The 26,469-nt window shown below is 40.9% G+C and overlaps 1 protein-coding gene across 1 annotated transcript in view; it reads right to left on the bottom strand.

Moving 5' to 3' along the window:
- rftn1b (raftlin, lipid raft linker 1b) overlaps positions 1-26,469 on the bottom strand; it is a 204,086-nt gene that overhangs the window by 108,938 nt on the left and 68,679 nt on the right. Inside the window, exon 3 of the mRNA XM_074683789.1 lies at positions 15,886-16,063. Within this exon, the coding sequence (XP_074539890.1) occupies positions 15,886-16,063 (178 nt within the window). The remainder of the gene's footprint in view (positions 1-15,885; positions 16,064-26,469) is intronic.

Genomic DNA, 26,469 nt, shown 5'->3' with positions numbered 1-26,469 from the left:
CAGAACATTTACGAGGGCGCTGTTTTACACATTGTAAAATGCTCAATAACTAGAGGAGAGGAATAAGGAAGAGATGACGGTGACAAAACACAGAAGAAGTATTGAAACTGTTAAAAAGGAATATTTTCATTAAATCACAGCAACAGTCTACAAAAAGAGAGGAAGCATGGCTTCCCTTGGCCTCCGGGAGAAAATGCCACTGGCCAGCACTCCCAATTTAGGAGGGATTCTCCTGCTCTAACTCTGTCTCCCGCTCCACTCCCGACTTGTAATTTCTCCCGTTTAACCCCTTATTTTTAAGTATAGTCCTGTCATCTTTAATGTTTTTTCAAGTCAAAAGGAGTCAGCTACTTGTCCCTTATATTCAAACCTCTAAAAGCATCCACCCCTCTCCCTATAGTTGGTTTGATCCAAAGACGCTGCAGGAGATCCGCTCTGACTGCAGGTTACACAGACGCACACAGGTAGCTGTGTGATATTTGTTGCTGCATCAGCTCTTAGTTAAAAATGTGTCAACATGATTTTACTCATCATAACTTGTGTGTTTGCCGCTTTCCCCACATTTTATTTGCAGCTTCCCTCTTGTACCTGGCTGAGTGAGTCAGGTCAGAGTAATAGTAACACACCTCATTTCACTGTTGGTAACGGTATCAACGTTATAACATTTGAAATAGTAATTAAATAGTTTAACCGTTACTGGAAAAAGTAACGCAGTTAGTAACGCTTAAACCTGACACTGTTATTTCCAACACTGAACAAGCCTAATTTCATAGAAACAGCTCATAGCTGAAAAACTTTGCTTTTAAAGCTGTCATTGAAAAATAAATTTTGACTTAAGCACTTTGTAAATTGATTCAAAAGGAAGATGATTAGAATTGGGCTGAAAAAAAGAAAAACAAGGCATGATAAAATATAGACAGACTTATGATGGCGTAATAGGGCCACTCAAAAAATTCAATTTTTGGAAAGAAAACTCTAACTTAAGAAGAAAAAAACTCAAATCTTTAATCTTTGAGTTTGTAAAAATGTAAATTCAAAACTTTACAAACCCGAAAATGTATGTATTTATAAAATATTACATTGCATTTTTTATGTAGAGCATTTGGCCATTTATTGCTGTGATGCTGTTGTCTGGGGTGTAGTGCTCTTTGAATTTCCACACCTTGAGGATCAGTTGAATTGATAATTTGACATGTTGTTTCTTGTTTTACCACATTACTTAAATGAATAGCCTGGAGATGTTACCATATATATCTCCCCATCTGTCTGCTGCAGTTAATTTCTTGTTGGATAAACAAAATCACCACCTCCAGATAAGTTTGCTGCTTTCACCTGAACAGCCCTAATGTACGGAAATGTCTTTTCAGATCTGGATACTAATGATAATGTGATGATTCTGGGCTTAAATCAGTATCTCCTTGCTGCTGAGTCCAAGTAGGACGTACAATTTGATAAGGCTGTCAGTTGGGTCCATGATGCAGTGAAAAGAGCAAAGTGGCAGCTTGTTAACAGTCAACAAATTCAAAGTTTTCACGTAAATGTATGACATCAGTGAATCAAAAATTTCCAGTTTGATTTCTCACAGATTTATATCTAGAAATTTGTGAGTTCATTTAAGACTTCATGAACTCATAAAAGTGACTTTACAAATTTAAAAATGTCAAGTTTTCTTCTGTACGCCGCTATACTAGCAGGATCAGTATGCAAAAAAGAAAACATAGGATACCTTAATAATCATTAATACAAATATTTTTGCACAAAAAAATCAAAGCAAAGCCAGAATTGAGACATGCAATAAATTTGCATGATGTGGGAAAAAATGAGTGTATATGTGCTAGTCTTGGTCCAAACTTCTCAGAGTCTGATTATCATACATAGATTTTGCATAGATTAAAGATGGACAACATGATAGCTCTCTCTAAGTGAAGCTAAACCATTTGGAGCCCTGCCTCCTGACCTCCTGCAGAAGGTTAAGAACTCCTCAGATGGGACATTTCCTTATATATGAGATCAAAACACACTGAATACATTTTTCTAAAACATGCACGACTGCTTTAAGCATTTAGAATCACTTTAAAATTCTTTTGTTTTCCTAAGAAAATCACATTTTAATGCAGTTTACAGGTTGAAAAAGACTCATTCTATCCATCAAACAATTTCTACTACACAGACTCTGGCGCTGACGGCAGAGATAATTTGGCGTCAGTTTTGAAAGGTGGGAACATGTGGTCCATCTTTATACACATGCTTTGGACAGATGTGTGTAACAACTAAAAGACTAAAAAGAGAGGAATAGGCCTTATGATGGATTTTCTGATTGGTAGAGCTCTTCTCGTTAGGTACAAACTTTACAAATTAGGGTCAACAGCTGGAAACGCTCAAATACCACGAGCTTTAAAGTGGCTGCACGGCACGGAGAGCCCTAATTGGTCACCTGAGATGAAACAAAGGATGAACAAGGAGTAATGAGAAGAGTCAACTGCGTCTCCACAGGGAAACAAAAGGAAACATCCAATTACTGAGCGTACGATTGTAAAGATCAGGATAACACATTTAGGTTAAATCAGCTCCCAGTTCAGAATTTGCTCCTCAGCTGTTTTTATCTGTTAGCCTCTACTGGTAGGTCTCATCTCTTAAACACGCAGGCACAAAGAATGTGATTTATATCAAATAACATCAAAGAATTAAAAATCCTTGGCTCCTGTGCTGATGAGTCTTCAGGGTATCAGTGTGAGATCTCTTCAAACAAGCCTTTATTCAGAGGGTGATACATAAACAGTTTCTATAAAAGAAAGGAATAAAGCCTGACATTTTCACTGCTTCTTCTACTTCTAACAAAACACCAATGCCATGGAGCGCCTCCTGTAAGCGCAGTCAGGGGACATTTCTTTCAACATCCCTCTCACCACAGCCGATAAAAACATCACAAGTTGCAGCATTAAAGTGATGTGAATGCACACTGACTGATGCTTGATTAATAATGCAGTGTTGTCATGTCGTCTTGAATAAATTCATGAAGGCAGTTGATGGGAAACACACACTGGGAGTCTAATTTTTAGTTTGAAATCCACTAACGTCTTCAGGTATCCTGGGAACCAGACAAATCTGTGAGCTTAAGTTTCAGACAGATTCTCCTCCTGATTAAGGTCAGACTCAGAACAGACTTTTATCCATTATTAGTCGGATTAAGGAAAGCATCGACTTAATTTCTAATATGGCTGATGCTCAAGTGGTATGTTGGAAACCATCAGCAGACAGTTTTCAGTTGTTATTCTAATTCAACTTCATTCATGTTGGGCAGTAAAGCCTCAAACCTGTTGACTCCTGGTCTGGTGTCGCTCATTATGTCCCTTTGTTGTTGTAGTCAAGTTAAATATCAGCTGGTTTAAATAGTTTGTTTTATTTTGACAGTCACTGGGTGTTTTTAGGTTGTTTCCATGCACAAATTTCTGCCCAGCTCAATCTACGCTACTGTGAATTGATGCGTCATAGCTCCAACATCCAGTGGAAATAGGACTCTTGCATATCTGCTGCAACCTGCCAGAGCAGGGATGCAGCTGGACCACAACAGAGTGGATCCAGTGTAAGGTGACATAGTGGCTACTTTAAATGCAGTCAGTAACCCTTTCATATTCGGAGTATTAGCAATAAGTCCGCTGTGCAGCTCTTGTTGTTGTTGTTGCTGCTGTTGCCATGGATACAGTAAAAAGAAGCAGAAATTACATGCATTGTGTCGTGATGTTCTCTGTGGGTCGAGATGTTGTTCATGCATTGCTAGGGATGTTAGATACCACTTTTTTTTAGACCAATACCAGTACGAGTACCCCCTCTTGAGTACTCAGCAATACCAAGTACTGATACCACTAGTACTTTTAATTCATAAAATTTCAATTAACAGTGAGGGATCATTTCTAACAAAGACAGCACAGTCACTCTGCCATTCAGTTCAAAATAAAACACAAAAATTCTCAGAGTTTATTTGTTTATTTTTTTATAAACAAAAAAAAAATTACAAAAAAGAAAACAAATAAAATAAAAATTGTAAGAATTTGAATTTTAGTATTTTTTCTTCAAAGAAACTGAAGTGCAGAAAAAAAAAAACAACAACCGTAAACTCTCCTTGGTTCGTTCATATTGTTCGAACAGGACCTGGTGCACATTTGCCGTGGTGTCAAACCACAGCAATGTAGCGCCAACTACTGGCAAAAAGGATTTAGTCAATGCAAGATTTTTTACTTTAAGTGTTGGCTGCTGGTATTGGCAGCCTTTACGAGTACCAATCCCTTGAAATAAGGATGGTATCGGTCCGGTACTCGCCCATCTCTTGTAAAAAGGGATAGCCCTGTCTACTCACGCATGTAAACAGGTCATTCCAAATGTTTCAGAAACCGGAATATTGACTTTAACCTGAATATTGACTGCAGGTGAACATAGTCATTGACTTAGATGGAAACCTTCCTGATGCGGTGCCGTGACAGAGTGAAGACTGAACAGAGGTGCATCTGGAGTATTTTGGCTGGAATGGCCAAATTCCACCAGATCCACGTCCGGTCCATCAAGCTGGCAACCAGTAGGTTACAACCCAAGTCAGTGTGTTAACTTCCTCCGGATCTGCTCCCTGAACACCTGCTGTTTTTTAGATTGAGCAGGTCTGAGCACTGACACATATGCAAAACTTCTTTTCTTGCCAGGTGATGAAGCTACATAGCATCAACTTCCATAGAGCAAGAAGAAACATCTGATTGATTTTCAGAATACAGCTGGATGTAGTGACTATTCTGTCCGGATTTTAGTCACTGTCCAGGGTACTGGATGAGGTGTTTTTGACACGCTTCTTAAAGAATGTCTGATCCAGAATTGCAGAAGCATTGTTTCTTCAGTTTATGTATCCACAGGACACACAAATAGACAACTTACTTCATTTACATGTTAGAACCATGAGGGTTAGAGGTAAAAACCATGTGCTCTTTCCGTTGCCCAAATCATCACTTCACCTGTGCCCTTCTTGTAGAATCCACCTGCCGGTTTACCCCAAGTGTCCCCTGTGGTGATTGTGTGAGTGACCAAAAACCAAAACCAAAGCTAAAAGTAACCAAAGTAAAAGAGCTCATACGCCGGATAGTCTTTCACTGCAATAGAAAACATGATCGTAATGGGTGAAGCCAGGTCAGAAGTCAACAAGTTAAAGGATTTTAGAGGGTGATACAGACAACACGAGGAGGAGAAGCTCCTTAAATGGATAGGCGATGTGACTCAAGCAGTCCTCTGCGCGGTGTCCTGACAAAACAACTAGTTGTTGTTGACAGATGAGGGAGGACAAAGCCAAACTGCAACGCAGCAGAGATGGATGTGGTAGAAATCCAGCATAAAGGTCAGATTCACTAACGATGAAAAGAGGTCTCTTTAAGCATTTTGGACTCACATTTGGATCATGATGTATAAAGACTACTTTTTGAACATTTATCTTCCTGTTTTAAAACCTCGTCTTGGACAGGACGCGATTCCAAGAAACAAATATGTCTGATAAGAAGACCTGAGGACGACTGTTTAGAGCAGGTTTTTAAATGCAGTTTTATTTCTGCCGGAGACTTCTGTTCTCCCTGTGGCTGTCAGGTGACTGACGGTAAACCAGGCATGTCTTAACACCATGCTCAGCACCACTCTGCCAAATTACAGCAAATAATGATAAAACAGAAAGTTTGACGAGCCCAAATTAAGCTGTCATGTTTGCTGTGACGAATTATCTCCTGCTGTGGGGGCTGTTTCTCACACTCAACGACAAGAAAAAGCAGCGGATAGTTTCTCCCGCAGGAATAAAAAGCAGGCTCTGATATCTCCAACAAACACCAGCGAGAATGACGGAGGGAAAGGACGTGTTTCGGGTGGCTGGCACTGACGGTAAAATGTTGTTTTCTTTGGGAAACAATCTCACTGCTCTAACAAATTCAAATTATCACCCGCACACGTTTGCACAAACTAATTAATTGTTTCCATTTCAATTTATTACTTTGGAAATGTTCTTTAAGGCTTATCTTTTTCTGTTTGTTGATCGTGTTTTTCTGCTTTTCACTAGTTGAATCTGTGCCTTTCATTGCTTCCCATGAGGATCAACAGATCTTATTTTATCTTTAAGTTTATCCTTTGACTTAATTCCCTCTGGTTCTCTTGGCTGAATCACATCCCTGATCCATAATTCATCAAACAAAACCCAGTACATAATCCTCTCACAGTCTGTCTATACTATCTGTTTTACCTGTGTGTGTTGTGTCTTTTCTGTCTTCTGTTAGATGATCATCCTGTAAATGCAGCAGATCTGTCAGAGCACAGCAGCTCTGATTACTGAACTCCTTACTCTGGGTTGTAAGTAATACGTTGCATTGGTTTTCAGCAGTTATTGTACTGTCGCAGCGGGTGAGAGTTTAGCAAAATGACGGAGATGTCAGCGTAGATTAGTGGCTGTGTCGCTGTGTTTGTGCACAGCGGTGAAGAAATGGTTTCTGTATCGGATAAATTGTTCCAGGCTGTGAGGAATCTGTGGTGAATTCTGCTCAGGAACTAAAGGAAATAAGAAAAGGATGATGTAAAGTGAATGGGTGGAAACAGAGCAAAACATGCGAGCTAGCACAGAGCTACTTTCATGGTTTTTTAGTGTCTTTCTGATCCAACAGTCTACTGTACTCAAACTATAAGGTTTCGGGTCTCTGCCTTTGGTTTGCCAACCAAGCGGCAAACTCCGGTCTGGGAATATGAGACAATACGGAAGTGCTAAAATCTGCAGTTTCTCGAGTGTTCGCTTGAAGCTGGCTCCGGAAGTAGCAGAAGTCACATACACACCAAGCCAAAAAAAGCTGTTTTCAAAGAAATTAACCTATTTACAGCCTGGTTCAAAAAACGTCTCCTGTCTGAGTCGCTAATTTTACTACCGGCACACACTGTACGGGGAGGGTGAGTTTTTTTCTAACGCGGCCGTTCAGAGGATCGTAAGATCCCGAGCTCCCCCAATAAGAGGCACAGCTGAGGGTCACGTGACGGCCGGCGCCCTATGGCTGTTAGCGAAGCCCTTGCCACTACCAATATGGCCGCTATAGCAAATGTGCTTCATTTTCCATTGCAGAAACAGACGGGTAACATTGGTGAGACTACGTCCATGTTTTATACAGTCTATGTTGCCAACGCTGCTGCTGCCCAGCTCAACCACCCGTAAGCTCCAGGTACTGGGGGTTAAAGACTCCACAATTTCCACATGTTAAGTTAAACCACAAGGAGGAACCCAGATTCTTCTGCCGCTGAAACAATTCTCATCTGTACAACTTGAGTTGACTGACTGAAATGCAAATTAGAATACTGACAGGGTGACCAGGATGCAGACATGAAACAGGGGGTCTTCCTCATCCTGTCACCCTGAGGGTCATTGCTACCATAACAAGAGATTCTTCTTCTTCTGAGGAGGAGGTCATTTATGAAATACATTTAAATGTTTAGAGATATTTCTCCTGACATTTCTGTCCCATAGAGTGTATAACATATGGATGTAGTTTCTATGACATCACCCATTTGTTTGTGATACACAGTTTTCAGGACTATTGTCTTCATGAATTGACTTTTAGCTTCTTTGCAGGCAGCTGCAGCAGCCCCACCTGACAGACATGCCCTTATATGGGCAGAAATGGTAAGTTTCATCACTTTGTAATAAAATCTACCCAGTTCCTTAGTCGAACCACTCTGAAAGATCACAAGAAGAAGATCCATTTCTCAGTTCAGCATTTATTCTGGTCACAGGTAAGGTTTACAGCGCTGGTCCAAAAAGAATGAGCCCTGATATCTGGGAGCAGTACAATTTTATAACAATCATTGCTACGCCTAGCAGAGGTTGAGTTAAACTTAACACCTGAGAGTAATTGGCCAAAAAACATGACTGACACCACTATCTCAACCCACAGCTAGTGTCAGTTTTCAGAGAGATGTGCTATCAAAGTGTGTGACTGTTGAATCAGAGCATGGAGCTAGGAGACTGGTTGAAAGTTTACACAAGGTCAAAGAGACCTCAGACACAAGCTGGAGACAGAAGCTAACCTTCTATCTGCCAGATAAACATACATTAACCCGGAACATGGCATATGACTAGATTAAAATGCTAAATTACGTCAATTATTATAGAAATATATATTTAACTTCAAATAAGGAGTTATGGGGAAAAAATAGCCCCGTGCAGTGTGTTGATAGAGAAATAAGCTATTCAGACCAAAACAATTTGCCTGAACCAGGCTGTAAAATGTTTTAATTTTTGCTGTGGATGTGCTTTCCTGTGCTTCTGCAGCCTGTTATAGAAGACCAGTTCAGTCCTGGGCAGTCCTCTGGACCCAGTGGAGGTGGTGGCTGACTGATGGGAATGATGGCCAAGCTTTCATCTCTGATGGACAGCAAGTCCCACCCCTTTCAGAAAATATATATTTTTTAAGTTACTCTGACCAATTTATTACCTCCACCAAGGAGGTTATGTTTTTGGGAGAGTTTGTTTGTAAACAACATAACTCAAAAAGTAACAAACAGATCTTGATGAGATTTTCAGGAAATGTTCAAAATGGGATAAGGAAGAAGTGATTAACTTTTGGAGGTGATCTGGATCACCATCTGGATCCAGGACTTTTTAAAGGATTCTTTATCATTGTGAGATAGGGCCGTTTTCACCATATGTGTATATAACTCCACCATAAATGGTCGGATTACTTTGCAAAACAATACAAGACAAGGTCACCATAATTTCTGACAGATTCAAGAGTACGATCCAGATCCTGCCAATATTCTGGATACTGGATCAGGTAACAAATTATCGTAGAAACCTGCAACTTACACCAAATTGTAGCAAACAGTCTGTTGAAAAGGAGTATAACATTAAAGTTGGACTAATGTGTTTGACAATCCGCAGTTTTAGCATTTCTGCATAGACTTCAAATTTTAAGACCCAAGCTTTTCAATTCTTGCACCATTTCACAGCAAGAAGTGCAAACATTGCTTATTTTGACACAGTAGCTGTTGTCACTTCCATTTATAGTTAAAGTTACTCTGTAGTAACTTTGAGATGCTCTCACCAGCTCTCGTCCTGGTGCCTGGACTGCAGGACAAGATGTAAAGACCACCCTGAGACAAACACTATTGCTTTTACCAAAGTGTCACCAGGCAGAGGTAACACATGCTGGACCTATTTCTGCTGACTGATCTGGTATCATGTGTGATCTGGTTGTCAGTGTGAATCACACTGAATTACAGGGTATGTGGAGGAGGAATTGTATATGTGGCAAAGACAGATATTAATGCAACAAGATTTAATATTTGAGGCACATAAAACACTCCAAAAAAAAAAAAGGCTCTAACATCTTCAGACGGAGGATAGACACCATCACACATACACACTCATACACACATCCATGCCCTGCAGCCAGGGAGCAAGCTTTTGGTAAACAGGTCTGGATGTTCGCTGGACTTAAGAGGCAGACAGAGCAGCCACTGGGGCTTTACTGTTGGACTCCGCCTGTCTGCATGTCACTGCTGCCAGAGACAGAAATACATAAAAAAAAGAAAAAAGAAAACTTCTCCTCATGGCTTCAATCTTTGGACTGTCAGGTTTTCACTGAACTGACTTTACAGGACGTGGTTTGAATAATCTGATCAGGTTTCGTGACTCTCAGGCTGTCAGATCTTCAAAAGTGAGGACGGATTGTCCCAAAAGCTCCAGCAGAACTTTTCACAACAGACAGATTGTTTAGTATTCCAGACAAAAAGCTTCCTCCACCCTCCACTATCCATCACTCCCCCCTACATGCCCTTCAACCACTCTTGGAGCCACTCCACCCCCATGGCTCCCAGGACAGAGGGGCCCGGGCACAGCGCTGGAGGGCAGATGTAGGGGGCAGCGGTGACTTTGGGCCCGCTGAAGGTTTTTGGCCTGAGCACTGAAAGGGTTGGCGATGGAGGATTGAGGTCAGCGCTGACTCACGTCCAATTACAGCTGCCCACATGACAGCTTGCTGAGCTCCAAACAGATGTTGTGACGTTCTGCTGTAGATACGCTGAAAGGTTGACCATCTGATGTGAAATGCAACATGATCCCCTACGCAATTTTGAAAGTGCAGTTGTGAAAATCTCTGCTGGCACATTTTGTCCAAAAGGAGACAAAAAATATTCCTTTGGCACGCAACGGTACAGTTTATACCATGAAGACAAAGCAAATCATATTCCCATCTGAGTTTTTCTGCATAATGACACCAGCTAATGCTCATTGGTGATCTCAGCACACCTTAACTGACTGTAATGGCTCCATAAATTTGTGATGACACAGCTTTTATTCTCAGGGGTGCAGCTTCAGAGTCAGAGGCTTCTGAAAGACAATTTCCAAAAAACAAGCCATCCAAAAGGTATTCCTTCCAATAAGAGACGTTAAACTTTGAAGGGAAGTTTGGCCAAGTGGGTGTCCAAACAGTGAGGAAGTTAATTGAAGCAATAAACTTCACAATGTGTTTGACAGACTGAGGCTTTCTCAAAGTGGTTGCTCTCCACTTCCACCCCGCTACAGAGTAAACTGTCTGAAGTCACACCCACTGCTGAATGAATTATCCTTCATCAAGGTGGAGGAATCAGATACAGCTGAAAACTCTGGGTCAAACTTCCTTCACTCCTTTGAGACACAAACTTTATGCCCCAAGTCAAGATGATCTCCCTCTCAAGTAACAACAAGACAAGAAATAGGATATCTACAGCCGTTTACAACCCAATTCTCTCCAAAATTAGGATGCAGGTTGTCTAAAATGTTGATAAATGTTTCCCTGATTCTCGAGAGGTGGCCAAAACTATCAAAAAACTTGGCATACTTGAGAGATTTCACTTGTTTTTTTGGGGAGTTGGCCGTTAAAATACCCCACAAACAGATAAAATATTTACAAAGTCATCATTTTACATTATTTGCCTTAGAACAGAACCATCATAGGGACATTTTGGTCATTTTTCTTATAAAATGATGATTAAAAATGATAGACTGGACCCCATGCAGCAAATTTGGTTGAGTTGTAAAATAAAGCGGACAGGTCTATAGAATATCCAAAGGACGTCTTAGTCTTGAGTTGCTGCAGTCATGGATGACATTAGTGCTGAAGCTCTGAGGAGATATATTGATGCTATGCCACAGACCTGTGCTGCTGTAACTGCTGCTAAAGATAGAATAGAATAGAATAGAATAGAATAGAATAGAATAGAATAGAATAGAAAATACCTTATTTATCCCCGAGGGGAAATTCAGGAGTCACTGCAGCATTTAAGAAAACAAAAGTAAGAAAGAGTATAGAAAGTGCAAAAATGTCCATAAGAAATTAGATGACGACATCCCGTCCACCACTCGTCCACCACTCTCCAGCCCAGCCAGTCTCCACCTCCACAGGGTCCAGGACTGAGCCTCCCCAGCAGTCTGTTCAGTCTCTGTCTCCTGGATCTTGTCTGCTCACAGCAGGCGAAGCTCCTCCGATGTGTCGCGGCTTCCGATGTCAGCTCCGTCAGCCACGTCCGTGAACAGCATGATGCCGCTGGGCTAGCACAGCTAGCTCGTCCATCCCCCGGAGCGAGATCCCACGTTCCCAACAACGATGGATGGAAGGACAGGTCCACGTCGTCACCTCCCAGCTCACATCCGAGAACCAGCACGTCATCCTCACCTCCTCCTCCTCAGCTCGAGGGAAATCATCAAGCCCTACACTAGTTAGCATTGACATGCTACAGGCTGCTAACAGCTAATTTCGCATGTAAACAATGCAGCCATGGTTACATGTAGGATCTCCAGACAAACACAGGAGAAAAGTAGTAAAAAATACCGCCGAAGCCACAAAAAGTTTGGTGTCCGTGACCGACAATGAACCATACAAAGTGATGATCCACTCCAAATACAAAGATTACGAAAAAGAGACGAAGAAATTACAAGAAACGGACAAAGACGAGAGAGCTGCTGCAACAGGCAGCTACTTGGGTAGCACCTAGCAACCGAAAAAGGTGGAAAATATGGAAAAAAGATGGACAAATATTAAAGTTCAAAGTAGATAAAACAGAAGGACTCGCTTCATCTAACACTTTTTGTGCTCAGAGCGATCACCTGCATGTTTCATGATCAGGATTTGGAGGCAGAAAAGTGTCTATATATTTTTACAAGTTCTAACACTTTTCAGGCCAAGCACCCCTTTTACCTCCCAACTTAGCTGATGCACCCCCAATGCCCACATTAAAAAGGCGTAGTCTTTATAGCCACATATATTGTATCAAGTTTAATAAAATAGGCTCCTGTTAACACAGAAAAGAATGTGAATCATCGGCTTCATGATCTCCCACAATAGAAACAGTGAGGAGAATAACAGTGAGTGACAATATAACAATGACAATGATATTTGAAAGCCAGGTATGGCCGCTGGGCGATGAATAGCAGTCATTACTATGTAACAAAAAAAATCAACATTTAACTACTTAAACTGTTAACCCCATTAAAAAGTGTTTTGATTATTTATGTATCTAAATACTGATACAATATTAATAAATAATGGTGCTCATGCTGCCATTACACTTACATAATGCACCCCCTAGTGGCAGCTTGGGCACCACACTTTGGGAATTCCCTGCTCTAACAATTTTTACTACCACTCTAAATTTGATGTCAGCAACATTTTCTTAAAGATCTAGAGCAGGAGAATCTTTGTTATTGTGCTGTATCAACTCTTGTTGAAACAACACCCAGGAGACCAGTTGCTAGGGTTTGCAAAGTGAAACGTTGTTGCATGGAGTGTTGTCAACTCTTTAGCAAGCAGATCGGCTATTGGCTGTCCTAAAAGTCGCGAGTCACATCATCCCCTAATACCCATTATTTGCCACGTGCATATAATTGTAACGCCGTAGAAGAGAGGTTTAAAGACACAGAAAAGGCAAAAAAAGAGTAAGAATTACCAAAATATGCACAGAACTACAAACAAACTAATAAAAAAGGAACAGGGTCAGCCAGTGATGGCTTCAAACATGTGCAAGTTTGAAGCTTGGATGCAAAAAGGTCCGCATCCCTCTGACTGCAGCTGGTAAGAGACTGCTTCACAAGGACTTAAAGAAGGCCCATTGAAACTCAGTGCAACACTCTGTTCTCGTTCAAGTCAGGGACTCCAAAGGTTTACAAAAACACCTGGAGAAGTTGCTAGATTTCTCACTTCTTGAAAAGGCGTCTGAAAAAGTTGCCAAATATAGCAACTCAGTGACAAAGTTAGAAAAATTGGTCCCATTTTTGCTTGATAGAGATTTTCAGCTGCTGTTACATTATTAATTTCATGGTGAAATGAGTGTTTTAAATAGGTGACTACTTTGGACTACAGGTAGGCCAGTTTAGCACTGGACCCTTCTACTACAGGGCCATACTGTTGTACTACATGCAGAATTTTTAACATTGTCGTGCTGAAATATGTAAGGTCTTCTTGCAAAGTCATCGTCATGATGGCAGCATGTGTTGCTCCATAACTCATATGGATAAAGTTCAGCATTCCCAGATGTGTAGGTACCCATGCCTTCATAACGTCTGATAAAAAGCCCGGTGATCTCTTATCTCTTAAAGGTGAGGGATGTATTGTCCATGATTGCCAAAAAGAATGTCAAATTTTCATGTGTAAAACCAATGGAAAGTGTTTCATCCCTTCTCAGTGCATCTTATCAGAGGTATGTTGGGTAAATGTGAAGACAGTGGTTTAAAAAAGCCCAAACCAAAGCTGAGTTTTCCTGATTACAGAGCTGTGCTGCATGAAAATGTACCTCTGAGTACACTGAAAGCACCGTGTCACTGCATCACCACAGCAACTGCTTCCCTCTGCTACCATGTACTCTGGTTTGGATGAATAAGATTGAACATTTGTTCCAGCAAAAAAAAAAAAAAAAAAAAAAACACATAAAAATGCGTCTTTCTCCTGAAACATCCTCTCATATCCTCACTTGAACTTCTGGATTCAGCTGGCATTTCGACAGAGAGTACAGACTGAACTAGTTTGGGATACAAGCAAAGCTGGAGACAAGAGAACCCCGCTGAAACTTCCTGTAGTTATTCTGGTTGGCAAAGTATGTCACTGTAGTCCTCAGAAGACCACGAGAAAAGATTTTCAACACTGTCCCCCTCCACGTTAACTGATACATTTAAGGGAAAAAAACACCAAAGCCCCGTTTCCACCAAGCAGTTCAGTTCGGTTCGTCTCGGCACGGCACAAACTTTACAGCGTGTCCACTGACCAATCCTGGGACAGATCCCCAAATAACCAAGACGAGCGACCCACTTTTTGTTACCCTTCCGTTGGGTTGCCAGACTAAACCAATCTGATCCCTGAAGGTGGAGCTACAACGATGCAGTCTGTTGATTGGTCAAAAGACATGTCGCTTAGTGCACGATGGTGGCTGCTGTATTTCTCTTGGCGGCACAAAGTCTCTGAAACAAAGTTTTATTGCACTTTATATCAAAGAGCCACATGCCAATCACAAAGAAGACGAGTTGCTGGATGTCGTCCATCGTTTCTCTTTGTCTACTGTGTCGCGCTTTTCTTCTTTGTTGGATTTATTAGCAGGGTAAACTGTGTCCCGCTGCTGTGGTATCACACTATTATGTTACTGGTGCAGATGTTGGCATCCAGCTTACATAACGCCTACCACGAGGGGGCATGGTTGGCTGTGGAAACGCAAACAGGACTAAGCTTAAACAAGCCAACTTGTACCAAACTGTACTGATCGGAACCGGACTGCTTGGTGGAAACAGGGCTTAAGTTCATGAGTTCTGATAACGTGATTTAAAGAGCCTTCGTCGCTCTTCGTTTTAAATTTTTTTTTTTTTTTAAAGATATGAGTCACAAACTTGCGTCAAAACTCCCTTAACTTTTTAAAAGTGAGAACATTTATCCTATGGAGCTCAGTCATGATCGCACTGCACCAGTAACACTTAGCGGGGAGGAGGAGGGACGAAGTGCACATGAGTGAAGTGGAAGTACCACATGTAGAGAAACAAAACGTGCTATCATGGAGACCTGGGAGGGAGCCAGGTGGGATCAGCAAAGCTAGCCCCAATAAGCAAAATAAGCCCAAAGTCACTGATAAACGGCCTCACCAACCAATACTGCGAGCAACAACTTAAATTCCCTGTTACCTGCTCACATGACACAGGGCTGACCAATCAGAGGTGAGAACCCAACTCTGGGTTAATTGCAGTGAACATGCAACACACAGGTTGAATTTTAAAGGTCTGCACATTTTAAAGGCCAAAACACAAAATAATGGTGATTAATCGACTAATCGAAGAAATAACCAATAAATTAGTCGGCACAGAAAATAATCGTTAGTTGCAGCCCTCGTCTAGACCTGTTAATGTTTAATGTTTGTAATGTTAATCTGCAAACAAAAGCTTTATGAACACTAACTTCACCTTTTAAACCAAGACAGTCAGAGTCCTGTTAAAGAAGGATCCTGAAAGGTGAATTACATCCATGCAAACTGATCTTCTCTTTTCATAAAGCCAAGAATTTTCAATAAAACTCTTCAGAGAGGGAAAAACAATTAGCTTAAAGCACCAGCTTAAACAATTACACTGAGCATGGCCTTTATCTTGCTTGGGCAGACAAAGTAATGGAGAGACTAAGCTAATAATACTTCTGCAGACATTGTTTCACTGGAAAAGAATCTGCAATAAGGCTATTGTTGCTAATCCTCAACCACTAATTTGTCTGCAGAAACGGGATGTTTAGGTTTCCTTTAGATTAACAATGTTTTGAACGTCTCCTTCGTTATAAATGCATCCCCTGCCCACATAAACACGCAGTTAAAAGTGAGACATCAGTCTAATGAGGCTCTTACCCGTCGTTGAGCCGGACCAGTATGGCCCTGTAGAGCTGGTGCTGAGGGCTGTTGGACTCCGGACCACAGGGGTGGATGAACGGGTGGACTGCTGCCAGGACGAAGCCCTGCTGGTAGAGCTCCTGCAGCTGACCTGGCAGCTCCCTGACTGACGAGAGACGCAGCGTGGACGTCCCGCCTGAGGGAGAAACAGGAAAAGGATGAAGTTTAGCTTCTCTGTTTGTTCGATATCTGAGAGGAAATCTTTTAATTCTTCAAAGTTTGCGTGCACACAGCTTTTGCTGCATGATTAGCTGCAAAGTTAACAGTTTCTTGCTTATCAAACTGAACAAGCTGGGCTGTTAATTTGGATTTCTGTTAACAAGAATTTACTGCATTTCTCGTCTGCCTGCTGTGGTGTCAGCAATCTTCTGTTTATTCTTCACGACCCACAGCAGAATATCAAGAGGGGACTTGAATTAACGGGAGGATTTCTCCAGGAAACTGTCATATTTGCACTGAAAACTCCAAGGTTCAACTTAAGCACTAAGATTAGATTCCAACTGGCAAATTATTTCTATTTTCTCTCTTTTGAACACCTGTGTCTGACAGACCTTTTCCTTCACCCACCTGTTCTCCAGATGCCATTAGACTAAGGTAGTCAAAAATGTTTAACTTCAATTCTTTTAATACCACAAGCTTTAAAGCAATGCAATCTGATTTTTTACGCTTGTCAGCTTCCAAGAACACTGAAACCTACAAAAAAATTCAGATCTACACTTGTATTCCAACCGGGAAGCTCCCATAAGCAAGTAAAAAGTGGACAGAGGTGGTCGATAAACACTATGCTTTAACAGAAAGAAACAGAACCAGTAAAATACACAAAGCAAAGTAGCTGTTGTGCTGTTTCACAGAAAAAAAAACACACAGATATATCTCCACACTAGCATGTAGCAAGGTGCATGTCACCCATCCGCCTGCCTGTGTGTGTCTCTGCTCTGCCCTTTGTCACAGCCACCACCTACTCTCCTCATTCCAAGGTCGACAAATACTGACACATTCTGAGCTTCTTTTTATCATCCAACAAAGACACACGTTAAGTTTACATCTGTTGCTGACAGACTGAGAGCAGACAAAGAAAGAGATGTGACTCCCTCCTGTGTTTACTGTCTATCCTGACCTGCAGACTGTTGATAGGGAGCTCTGCAGCTCTGCAGCTCTGCACAATAAGTGACACCTATAAAAAGAAAATGAAAAAATAAAGAGCACACTCTCAGATACACACACACCAACACACACTGCCACTGGGTTATAAATGGTATTTAAGAGGGAATTTTTATTTCAGATTTACACTTTTTAAAGGAAAAACCCTATTTATTTTCCTTTTATAACCATTAACTCCATAACAAATAGTGCTCTGTGTTCACAAGCTTCTTTCTGTACCAGCAGTGTGTGCAGTTTGGAATTGAAAAAATTAAATGAATGCACTATCTGAGTAGCAAGCTTTGTGTTTGTAGTATTGAAACATGTATTACTATTGTTGGATACTAGCAGATGTTAAGTCAGAATCAGATTAATTAGCAAGTAATTTTTACATTACAAGGAATTTGCCTTCATCTGATGGTGCAAAAACAGGTAAAAACAGATTGAAAAAAGATAAAAAAATATTAAGGGTATAAAAAAAGATGTGTTTGCTTTACAAAATATGAAAACAGAACTACATAAACAGTGCTTAATGCATTTATAAGGCCACCATCCAGTGTCTCTTAATTACTGGTTTATTGATGATTATTAAAGTATTTTTATGTTCTGTAATAGTTCATCTAACAGAATGTGCAATCAAATGATATCACATTAAAATATAAATTTAGCTGTTTTCCATGAATTTGGATGAATTTTGAATTTTGAATTAGACAAACTGGTATCATAACAGCTCTACCTCAAATTCTCCCCTCATTTTCCAAACACCTGGTCTTCTTCAGACACCTGACACTATAGGCCCAACTATACTCCCTTTATGTATGAAAATGTATCGGTCCATTTCAAACGATGTTACCGTCACTGCTCACATACTTCCAAACATCCTTAATGTTGGCACTGCAGTGAACCAATACATCCACCAGGGGGGGGCAGCCCAGAGTCAAAAGTTTATGACAACAAAACTCAAAGCCAAGCATAGTGACTGTGGAGGAGGTGTTGCTAACATACTTCTTGCATAAAACACAAAAACTGAGACAGCGTTGTAGGAGATGGTGGCCAGTGAGGCAGTCAAATACATCGCGAAAGTTCCGCCATTGTTATTCCTTCTTCATGTCTTTCGAAAGCCTATCGGTAGTAACAGCAACACTGCCCCCATGGTTTCTGGTGGTACTGCTCCATTTGGTCCATATCTGTAAGCTTCATGGAAATGTGCAAGTATACAGACAAAATAAACGCAGAGGATGGACAGAAGGCTTTGTCTGTATCTGTATGTAACGTTGAGCATAAATGGGCCTTTAAACCGAGTGCACTTACATGGACTTCAGAATCCCCCTCATGAACCTTATCCCAGTTTGGATTATACTGAAGATGAAGTGACAAAAATGCTGAAATCTGAGAAAATCAGAGCACTGTGGCTCATCGCCGGATTGGCACAATTAAATGTCGACCTTACACTGCAGATATGATGCATTCACTGTTAAAAGGGGCGAGGGGTGAAAAAAAAGCTGATTTAAACCAACTTAAATCCAGAAACACACCCTAACAAACGCCATCCTGTACCTGCCAGTCAGCTGCCTCAAAACATTTTGATTAGTAAAATCTCTTAAATCTCTTCTACAAGTCTTTGTTTTCTCTCTTCTTTCTTTGCTGAATGTGTTATTTGACATTTACAGCCAAAAACCAAAATCACACAGGTTCAATTCTTCCGCACAGTGCAGTGTGTGAGAAACACCCAGTGTGTACAATTTCAGATGATCCCAAAGTAAACTTATGAACAGAAACCACTCAAGAAATCTTTCCCACTGTAGCTCCCATTTCTTTCACACAATACAAATCACAAATGTCCTTTTTCACAGTGGTTAGTCTCCCTTTTTTAATATTATTCCACTTAATTTATGTATGAGGCCTTTGCTTTTGTAGTAGGGTTCCAGTGCAGATACATTTTTCATAGATAACAGAGAGGGAGAGGCAGCGAAGTGTTAGACAAGAAAGACAATTGCTTTGCATGAAAATGAAAGGAAAAAGCATGCCTGCATTTGCAATTCAGATCCTGACAGTGATTTTTGAGTCATTCCCGGTTTGTTTTGGCAATTAGCATCACGCTTTTCACTCCATCCCCTCAATCTGGGAGTTAATAAGAGTGGATCAAAATCCAATCAGGGCTGATTGCTGAGGCTCCGTATCACTGCAGCGCTCTATTTTCTGATGCCGACTTTGATTCCCTCTCAGTCTCTCATAACTGTCCAAGTACAGCAGACGGGAGCGTGACATTAATGAGACGCAATCAGCGAATGGACGGCAGCGTAAAAGAAGAGCAGGCGCAATGGCTAGCTTCTACTGTAAGGAATATTTCCTCCCCTTCTTTCTCCCCGATTCTTCCCCCAGGGGCTGAAAACCTGCAGCAGACAGCCGCCCGGTTCAGGGAGCAGCCAGCTGTGTTACAACAAACCACACACAGCTTCTGTCAGGCAGCATCAGCCTGTCAGGACGTATGTTAATGAGCGCAGGTGGGGGGAGGGGAGCGATTCAGGTTCAGGAAGAGGAGCAATTAGATGTGAAAATGGAAAGTGAAAGAGAAGGATGCAGAGAAAAGGATGGAGGAAGAAACGATAGAGAGGTCAAAACAGGGGAGGAAATTTGGAGAGACGATAATCGAGACACCGCTTGGCTCCCGCTTGCGTGACGGCTGGGATCCCAGCAGCACGCAGTACGAGGCGACATTTACTGTAGGCCAAACAGCTGGGGCACATGGGAGAGTGCCAAGACAAAGAGCTGGATGCAAAACAGGAGATCAGGGAGAGGAGAGGAGCGTGCGAGGGAGACAGAGGGGCAGAGGAGGCCCGGTTGTATGTACGAGCTGTCACAAGACGTGGGAAATGCCGCTTAGGCTAATTAGTCAATGAGACTATACAGAGGGAAAGGTTCAGATCCATGGGAAAAGTCTGAGCAGGGAAGTTCAATGGGAGGTCAGGGAGGCAGAGAGTGGGAGGAGCAGACTTATGAGACGATGCCAGTAGGGTCGACTTTTTTTAGTGTTTGAGTGTCTGGTCTCAGAATCGGCACTGAAAGAAACAAACACACTCAAGATATCATGAATGCTGCTCACTTAGAGTCTGTGGACTTCAATTCTTACACAATACAAGAAGTTGGAGGTCACCATAAATGCTGATCCAGATGATGAGGGAGGTGATGTACGATGTGTATAACCGAGACTCTTACTCACCAGAAACCACACTCATTTCCCTCTTTGCAAATATAGTTTTTCTAACAAGAAAAGTAATAACCTACCATTAAAGAGGGCTTGTTGTGGTGTTCTAAGACTTTATTCTGCCTTTCTTGTCACATGACTTACATCTCATAAGACCTTTTTTCACACTGGTGTTTTAGAAACCCTTATTTCAGCTTCTTTTAGCCGCTGTCTCTTTAAGGCTCCCGCTCCACAAACCCTTTCCTCTTTGATTGGCCTGCCTTCTTGACGCCAGTCGGTGGCAGAGCTTCAGTCAGGAGATCCTTATATGATGACCTAAGTAAGTCTTGTGAAGTTCTCGTGCTATTTTTAAGAACTGACCATTTTGAGCAGTTTACAAACAGATTCAGGGATTTCTACAAAATATGAATACGTAGTAGGGATGGGCATTTCAAGCAAAAGAGCTATTTGATATACCCCATTTTCGTTTATTTTCTCCAGGGAGTTCCCACACTTCCCAATCCATTTTCAAATGTTCCTCCAACCTGTTGACTTCTGGTCTGGCTCTGTCAAGTTAAATACAATCTGGTTTGTACACGGTTTGTTTTATTTTGAAAGTCATTGGATGTTTTAGGTGGGTTCCGTGCAAAACTTCTTGTCCTGCTCAAACTGTTTTTTTATTTATTTAGTTTATCGTGAAATTGACATGTAATTGCTCTTGCATCCTGCACAAAACTGGGATCTGCCACAGACACAACAAAAGCAATCTTCACATGAACTATTTAGGTTTTTTTTTCATGTTAATGACTATTCAAACTTTGGAAAATCATAGCCCATCCCTAATATGTAGAGGTTTGAAAATCTGTGCATGTATATATATGAACATTCAGCATTGTTACTGTATATCCACATTTTAAATATAGGTAAGCAGGATACCCCATTTTTAAAGCCAAAGTGCCTTTTGGAACAGATCTAACCCATGTCTGCAATTTGTCCAACTCGTGCAAGATACAGCTACAGACTCTAAAGATTAAAAAGAGCTTTTTTGTGTCTTTAAAGGGGCTGTGAGGAGTTTCTTAGTGATCTTGAAAAAGTCTCCCTTCTAGATATATGCCTAATCATAATTTACACATTAAAATGAGATTATCACCGCCAATATTACAGATTACAGGTTATTTTAAAGTGCTACTCCTTAGCTTCCCAATCGGGCCGAGCAGGACTGGATTGATTTACCGCATGTCTAGGTCTCTATGACAACACCACAAGTGATGGTGGACACTGGAGCCTAACTGTCAGACAGATAAAGGATAGAAGAAAGATAAACAGGAGAGTGATAGAGCACGAGCTAAAGGCTAACACAGGGGGCTAAGCTGTTTGTGCTAATGTTGATTCCAACCCACAGTCAGCAGTTATTCTGCAGTGGTCTGTTCAAACTTGAGTCTATCAATAAAATGAAGAGTGAGGTTATGTTAGCTCTGATTGGTAGATGACTGGCAGGACATAACTAACCAGGATTTACTGACGTTAAACATTACGGACATGTCTAAAAGCACCAGGCTGCCAGCAACTAGATACAAACTGACAGTAACTTGTTGTCACGTTAGCCTACAGATACGTTGAAACACTGGGCTGCCGATAGCTCTACATATAGCCGGCTACTACAACCTTTGTATCCCACAAAAAGTTTGTTTTGATCCGATCTCTATCTAATTCCAAAACAAACACACATCTCGCTACAAGTAATTTATAACAGTGTATGTGTGTGAGAGTCTGGGCCAGAAGGTGGCGAGGGAGAATTACAACAGATCCCCCTCATAGCATCTTTAAGTAACAGAGTAAGAGTTAGTCTCAACTGGACACTTAGGGAACTGCAGCTTTTGTCCTCCTGTGATGGCAAAACCAATGATAATTTTTTGGATTCAAGGTAAAGTGGTTTAAGGAAGGGGTAATCCTCAGCTCCTGAGATCTAAAGTATCTTGCGTAACACATTCGACCCACTCTGAAGTTTAGCCTGCAGGTTGCGGATGTGTCTGAATGAGCAGAGAAGTGCAGATTTGCACTTTGTGCAGCAACCTCTGCCAACAGTGTGTGAAAGTGTGTGAAAGTGTGTGAAAGGGCGAATGTGACGTGTAGTATGACAGAGCCTTGAAGCTCTTTCAGTGAAGTCCACTTAACATTTACATTTTTCATGCATCAGCGACATGCATCATTCAGTGGATATCTTTGGTGATATGTCATCATGTATGAAAGTTGCTGTCCTGTATTTCTGGAGAAAAAGACACTTTCATTTAATTTCCTTTTTATGTCAAAGTGTGTAACTCCTCAGAAATGTCTTTGAGCTGTATCTCTAATCTGATCCGTCTTTTCAATATCTGAAATTGATTAAAGCTGTAATTCTGCAGGAATGAGATTATAATAATCTGTTAAACCTTCCACCTTTCACACCTTGATATAATGCATCTAAAGCTAATGTGTGTCACTTTCTAACCGTCTGATTCAGGCTGTCACAGCCGTGTTTTCACTACATCATCAGGACCGCAACCGCCGGGAAATAAAAAAAAGACTTCTGGAAGACTTCGCCTGCGAGGGCCAATCAGGAAGCAGCTCCTGTGATGTAGCTCGAGAGCTGATTCAGTTCAGATCCCAACTCTTCCTCGCGGGCATGAATCCAGAGGTTCATTGTGAAACCAGGAAAGGAAGCAGAAAAGGAAGAAGAAGAAGAAAAATCATATGCTGTCCCCTGAAGGCAAGTGACTGCTTGGGCTAAAAATACCCCACCAAATTTCTCAATCATACTCTGTCCTAGTGTGCCACAATGCAGGAGCTTTAGAAGTTAAAAGGCGTGGAGGAATTAACACAAAGAAATAGGCCGCCGTCGCAAACGAGTGAAACATATTCTTCCACTTCTCCACCCTCCCTTTTTTCCCCGTTTCCCTCCACTGTTGGCTGCCTTTAGAAATGGGATTAATCCTGCTGCTATCACTGATTTTGTTTTCTCCCTCCTTCCTTCCTCCTTCATTTGGGTTGCGACACGAACACCCTGTCCTTTTCCCCCCAGAGGGATGCCGGTGCCCGGCGTGTGCACATGATTCACAGAGCAGTGGATATTAAGTGGAAAATGAAACCGTCTTTGCTTGCTCTCTGATCCCCTTAGTTGAGATGAGTAAATAAGGAATGGTTTCAATTAGGCGGAGGGAACACAGCCGCTGGCGACTTCTTAAGTTGGCTTTAATCGCTGTGTGAGCTGCTAATAATCACATCCAGAGGCCTCTAAATACACAGGCCCTACATTTATTTATCAAATTTTATTTATCGTTCTGTCTCCAGAGCAAAGGGTGCCCATTGGTGTTTCTCATGCTTGTGTAAGGTTGTTTACTTTGCCCCAAAATCCTGTTATCCAAGGAGAATCTCTTTGTTTACGTAGATGAGAGCAAATTAACTGCCGTGCGTCCCGGTGTCAGCGTTGATGTTTCATGCGGCGAATATTGCGTCCTTTGAAGGAGTCGCTCCGTGATCAAACGGGCAATCTTGGGAACCTTACATGACAAACTGGCAGCCAATTACTCCGTTCCATCTTTTTGTTTACCCTGGAAGAAAAATCTCGCACATATCAACACAGAAGAGCCCTGAACTCACAGGAACAAATCGCTTGGTGACACATAATGAGAAAAAAAAGAGGAGGGGGTTTGGTTGACAAGGAACAAATTGGTTTTCTGGAAAATTGTGTTAGCGCTGAGCAGTCAAACACAGCGCTATTAAACACAGAGAGGGAAACAAAACTGGGGGGAATGTATGTATGAATGAAAGAGGAGGGAGTGATGGCTGTGTCTTCAGGCTAATGGGAAGAAGCACGCTTTCTTTTCCCGTCCCTCGTGCTGATGACACATCAGGGGGAGGAATAAGTTTTGTGTCGTATGAGGATCAAAAGTTTTTATGTCAAAACCCAGTGATGCTGAACATCACAGGTGAAGAATTCTGCCTTTTAAGGTAAACAGCACCCAAAAAAGTAAGAAGAGGTGACTGGCTGTTTTGTTTTGTTTTTTATTTTTCGTTGTTTTTCTTTGACAACTTTTTCCACCTCAGATAAAAACATAATGGGGAAACAAATTAGCTCCTGTGCTACACAGTAACCTAAAGGTGTTTGATGACTGCAGGAATACGGGTCCAAATTTACTTCTGGGGTTATAAATTCACTCTTTGGGGATAGTATTTTCCAGATGTCCAGGAACTTTGGGGGCGATGAAGGTCATTCGAGAGCCACAAACCTACTTTATCCTCACATTAAGACAAAAAAGTGTATAACCTAGTAAATAGTTATCTTAACGAGAAGTTTTTGTGCTTATAAAATTTTTCATGTGATATTTTTATTTATTTTTTTTAATTTCATTTTCAATAAAATTTTTACTTTTTAATAGAAGAAAATAAGAAATTTGTAATGTCATAGATGTTTATAAATTTGCAAAGTTTATGAAATTTCAATTAGTTGGAAATTTAAAAAAAAAATAGCAAAACACAAGGATAAAATTAAAAAATACGCAAAATAAAAAAAAAACTTACTGAAATGTCATAAATCTGCAAAAAAAAAAAAGAGATAATGCAGTTTCAAGTTTTTGCTTCATTTCTGAACATTGTAAAAAAATTGCAAAAAAGGGGATTTATATAAAAAATTAAAAAAATTTGCTAAATCTTCAAAACATGTTGAATTTTTTTCTTGATTTGCAAAAATGTCAAAAATTGAAAATAAAAAAAATCCAAAATCTCAAAAAATTGCAAAAAATATCACAAAAATTAAATGCTCTATTTCAAGAGGTGATGCATTATTAGTAAAAAAAAAAAGTTATATTTTGATTTTACTTAGTGTCAGTGTCGTTACCATTAATACCCTCTGTAAGAAAAAAAAAACTTTATTTTAATATTTTTTAAAGCTACAAGGAGCCACTGCAAAGGAGTCAAAGAGCCACATGATGCTCCAGAGCCACAGGTTGAAGACCCCTGAACTACCCAGGTCTTCGGCTTATAGTAGAAGCAAAGACAAACAACAGGCCACAAGAACCATGTAGTTCCTGGAAATGAATGAATGATCACAAACTAAAAGTTCCTGAAGCTTCTGGTTGGAAAATACCAGCATTTCAAATGTTGTACCCAAAGATGCCAGTTAGGATGTTTTCTCCTGCACAGAAACTGTCTTATTATGCAAATATTATTACATAAACATCAAAATGTTAAGAAAAATGAAAATACTCTTGCAGAAATCAGAGAGAGAAGAATATTTGCTGAAAACCTGCAACCTTTCACTTTCACTATGAAGGAAAGAGTGAGGAGGAGAGAAGAAGAGCGTAAGTGTGTGTGAACACTTCAGAGTGAAGATGTACACATGCAGATTGAATATGCATGTGTGAGAGAGTTCATCTGAGGAGCAGAATAAATAATAAACACACCGCTCATTTCTCCGAAGCTGACCTTCTGCACGCACGGCCACACATACTCAACTGACTCAGTACTTGGAATGAGCAGATGTCCTCACTGAAAGTGTTTCCTAACTGGATCTAATCCAAAATGTGATTGAAAACACATGAAGATAAAGGAAATGACACAATTAGATGAATAAGTAATCAGGTGAAAACAAACAGGGAAAGGAAAGTGGTAAAGAAAGGGGAGAAGGAGGACCAGAGGAGTCATTTCTGAATGAGTGGAGCGGAAACAACTTAATGACCAGAACCTGACGCAAACATACAACTGACTCACATGACTGACCAATGAGCATGTGTCACTCCAGACTTTCACCAGAACAAAGTTTAATCAATGATACATGCACTCTTTAACCCTCAAGTTACTCCTCTCCTTCTGCATTACAAATCCCTACTCTGAAAAGTTGCTCAAACTTATTATTTTGCATGCCCCCCACTACCACCACCAGAGCTGTTTAATATAAAACACAGCTAGCAGTACCTGCCTGTTGTACTCCAGGGTTTCACTCTTTTTATGAGTATGAAATTCATGCTGCTCTACAGGGAAACAGAGGGCCTTTTTTTTCATTACACAGAGTCTCGCTGTAGACTTTGTTAATATTTTAAAACATTTCTATAAATATGATCCTGAGGAAAAGAAAAGCACAAATCAAAAAGGATGCACCGCAAGTTGAGTCAGAAACAGTACTATGGGTTTGGATGCGTTGCTCACAGCACAGTGGTTTTTAACCCTGAAAAGTTGTTAGAGCT

This window comes from Halichoeres trimaculatus, unplaced genomic scaffold (assembly GCF_033239565.1).
Source record: "Halichoeres trimaculatus isolate MK-OKI-2021-1 unplaced genomic scaffold, fHalTri1.1 fHalTri1_scaffold_12, whole genome shotgun sequence".
NCBI lineage: Eukaryota > Metazoa > Chordata > Actinopteri > Labriformes > Labridae > Halichoeres > Halichoeres trimaculatus.
This window is presented reverse-complemented; position numbering and strand designations above follow the sequence as displayed.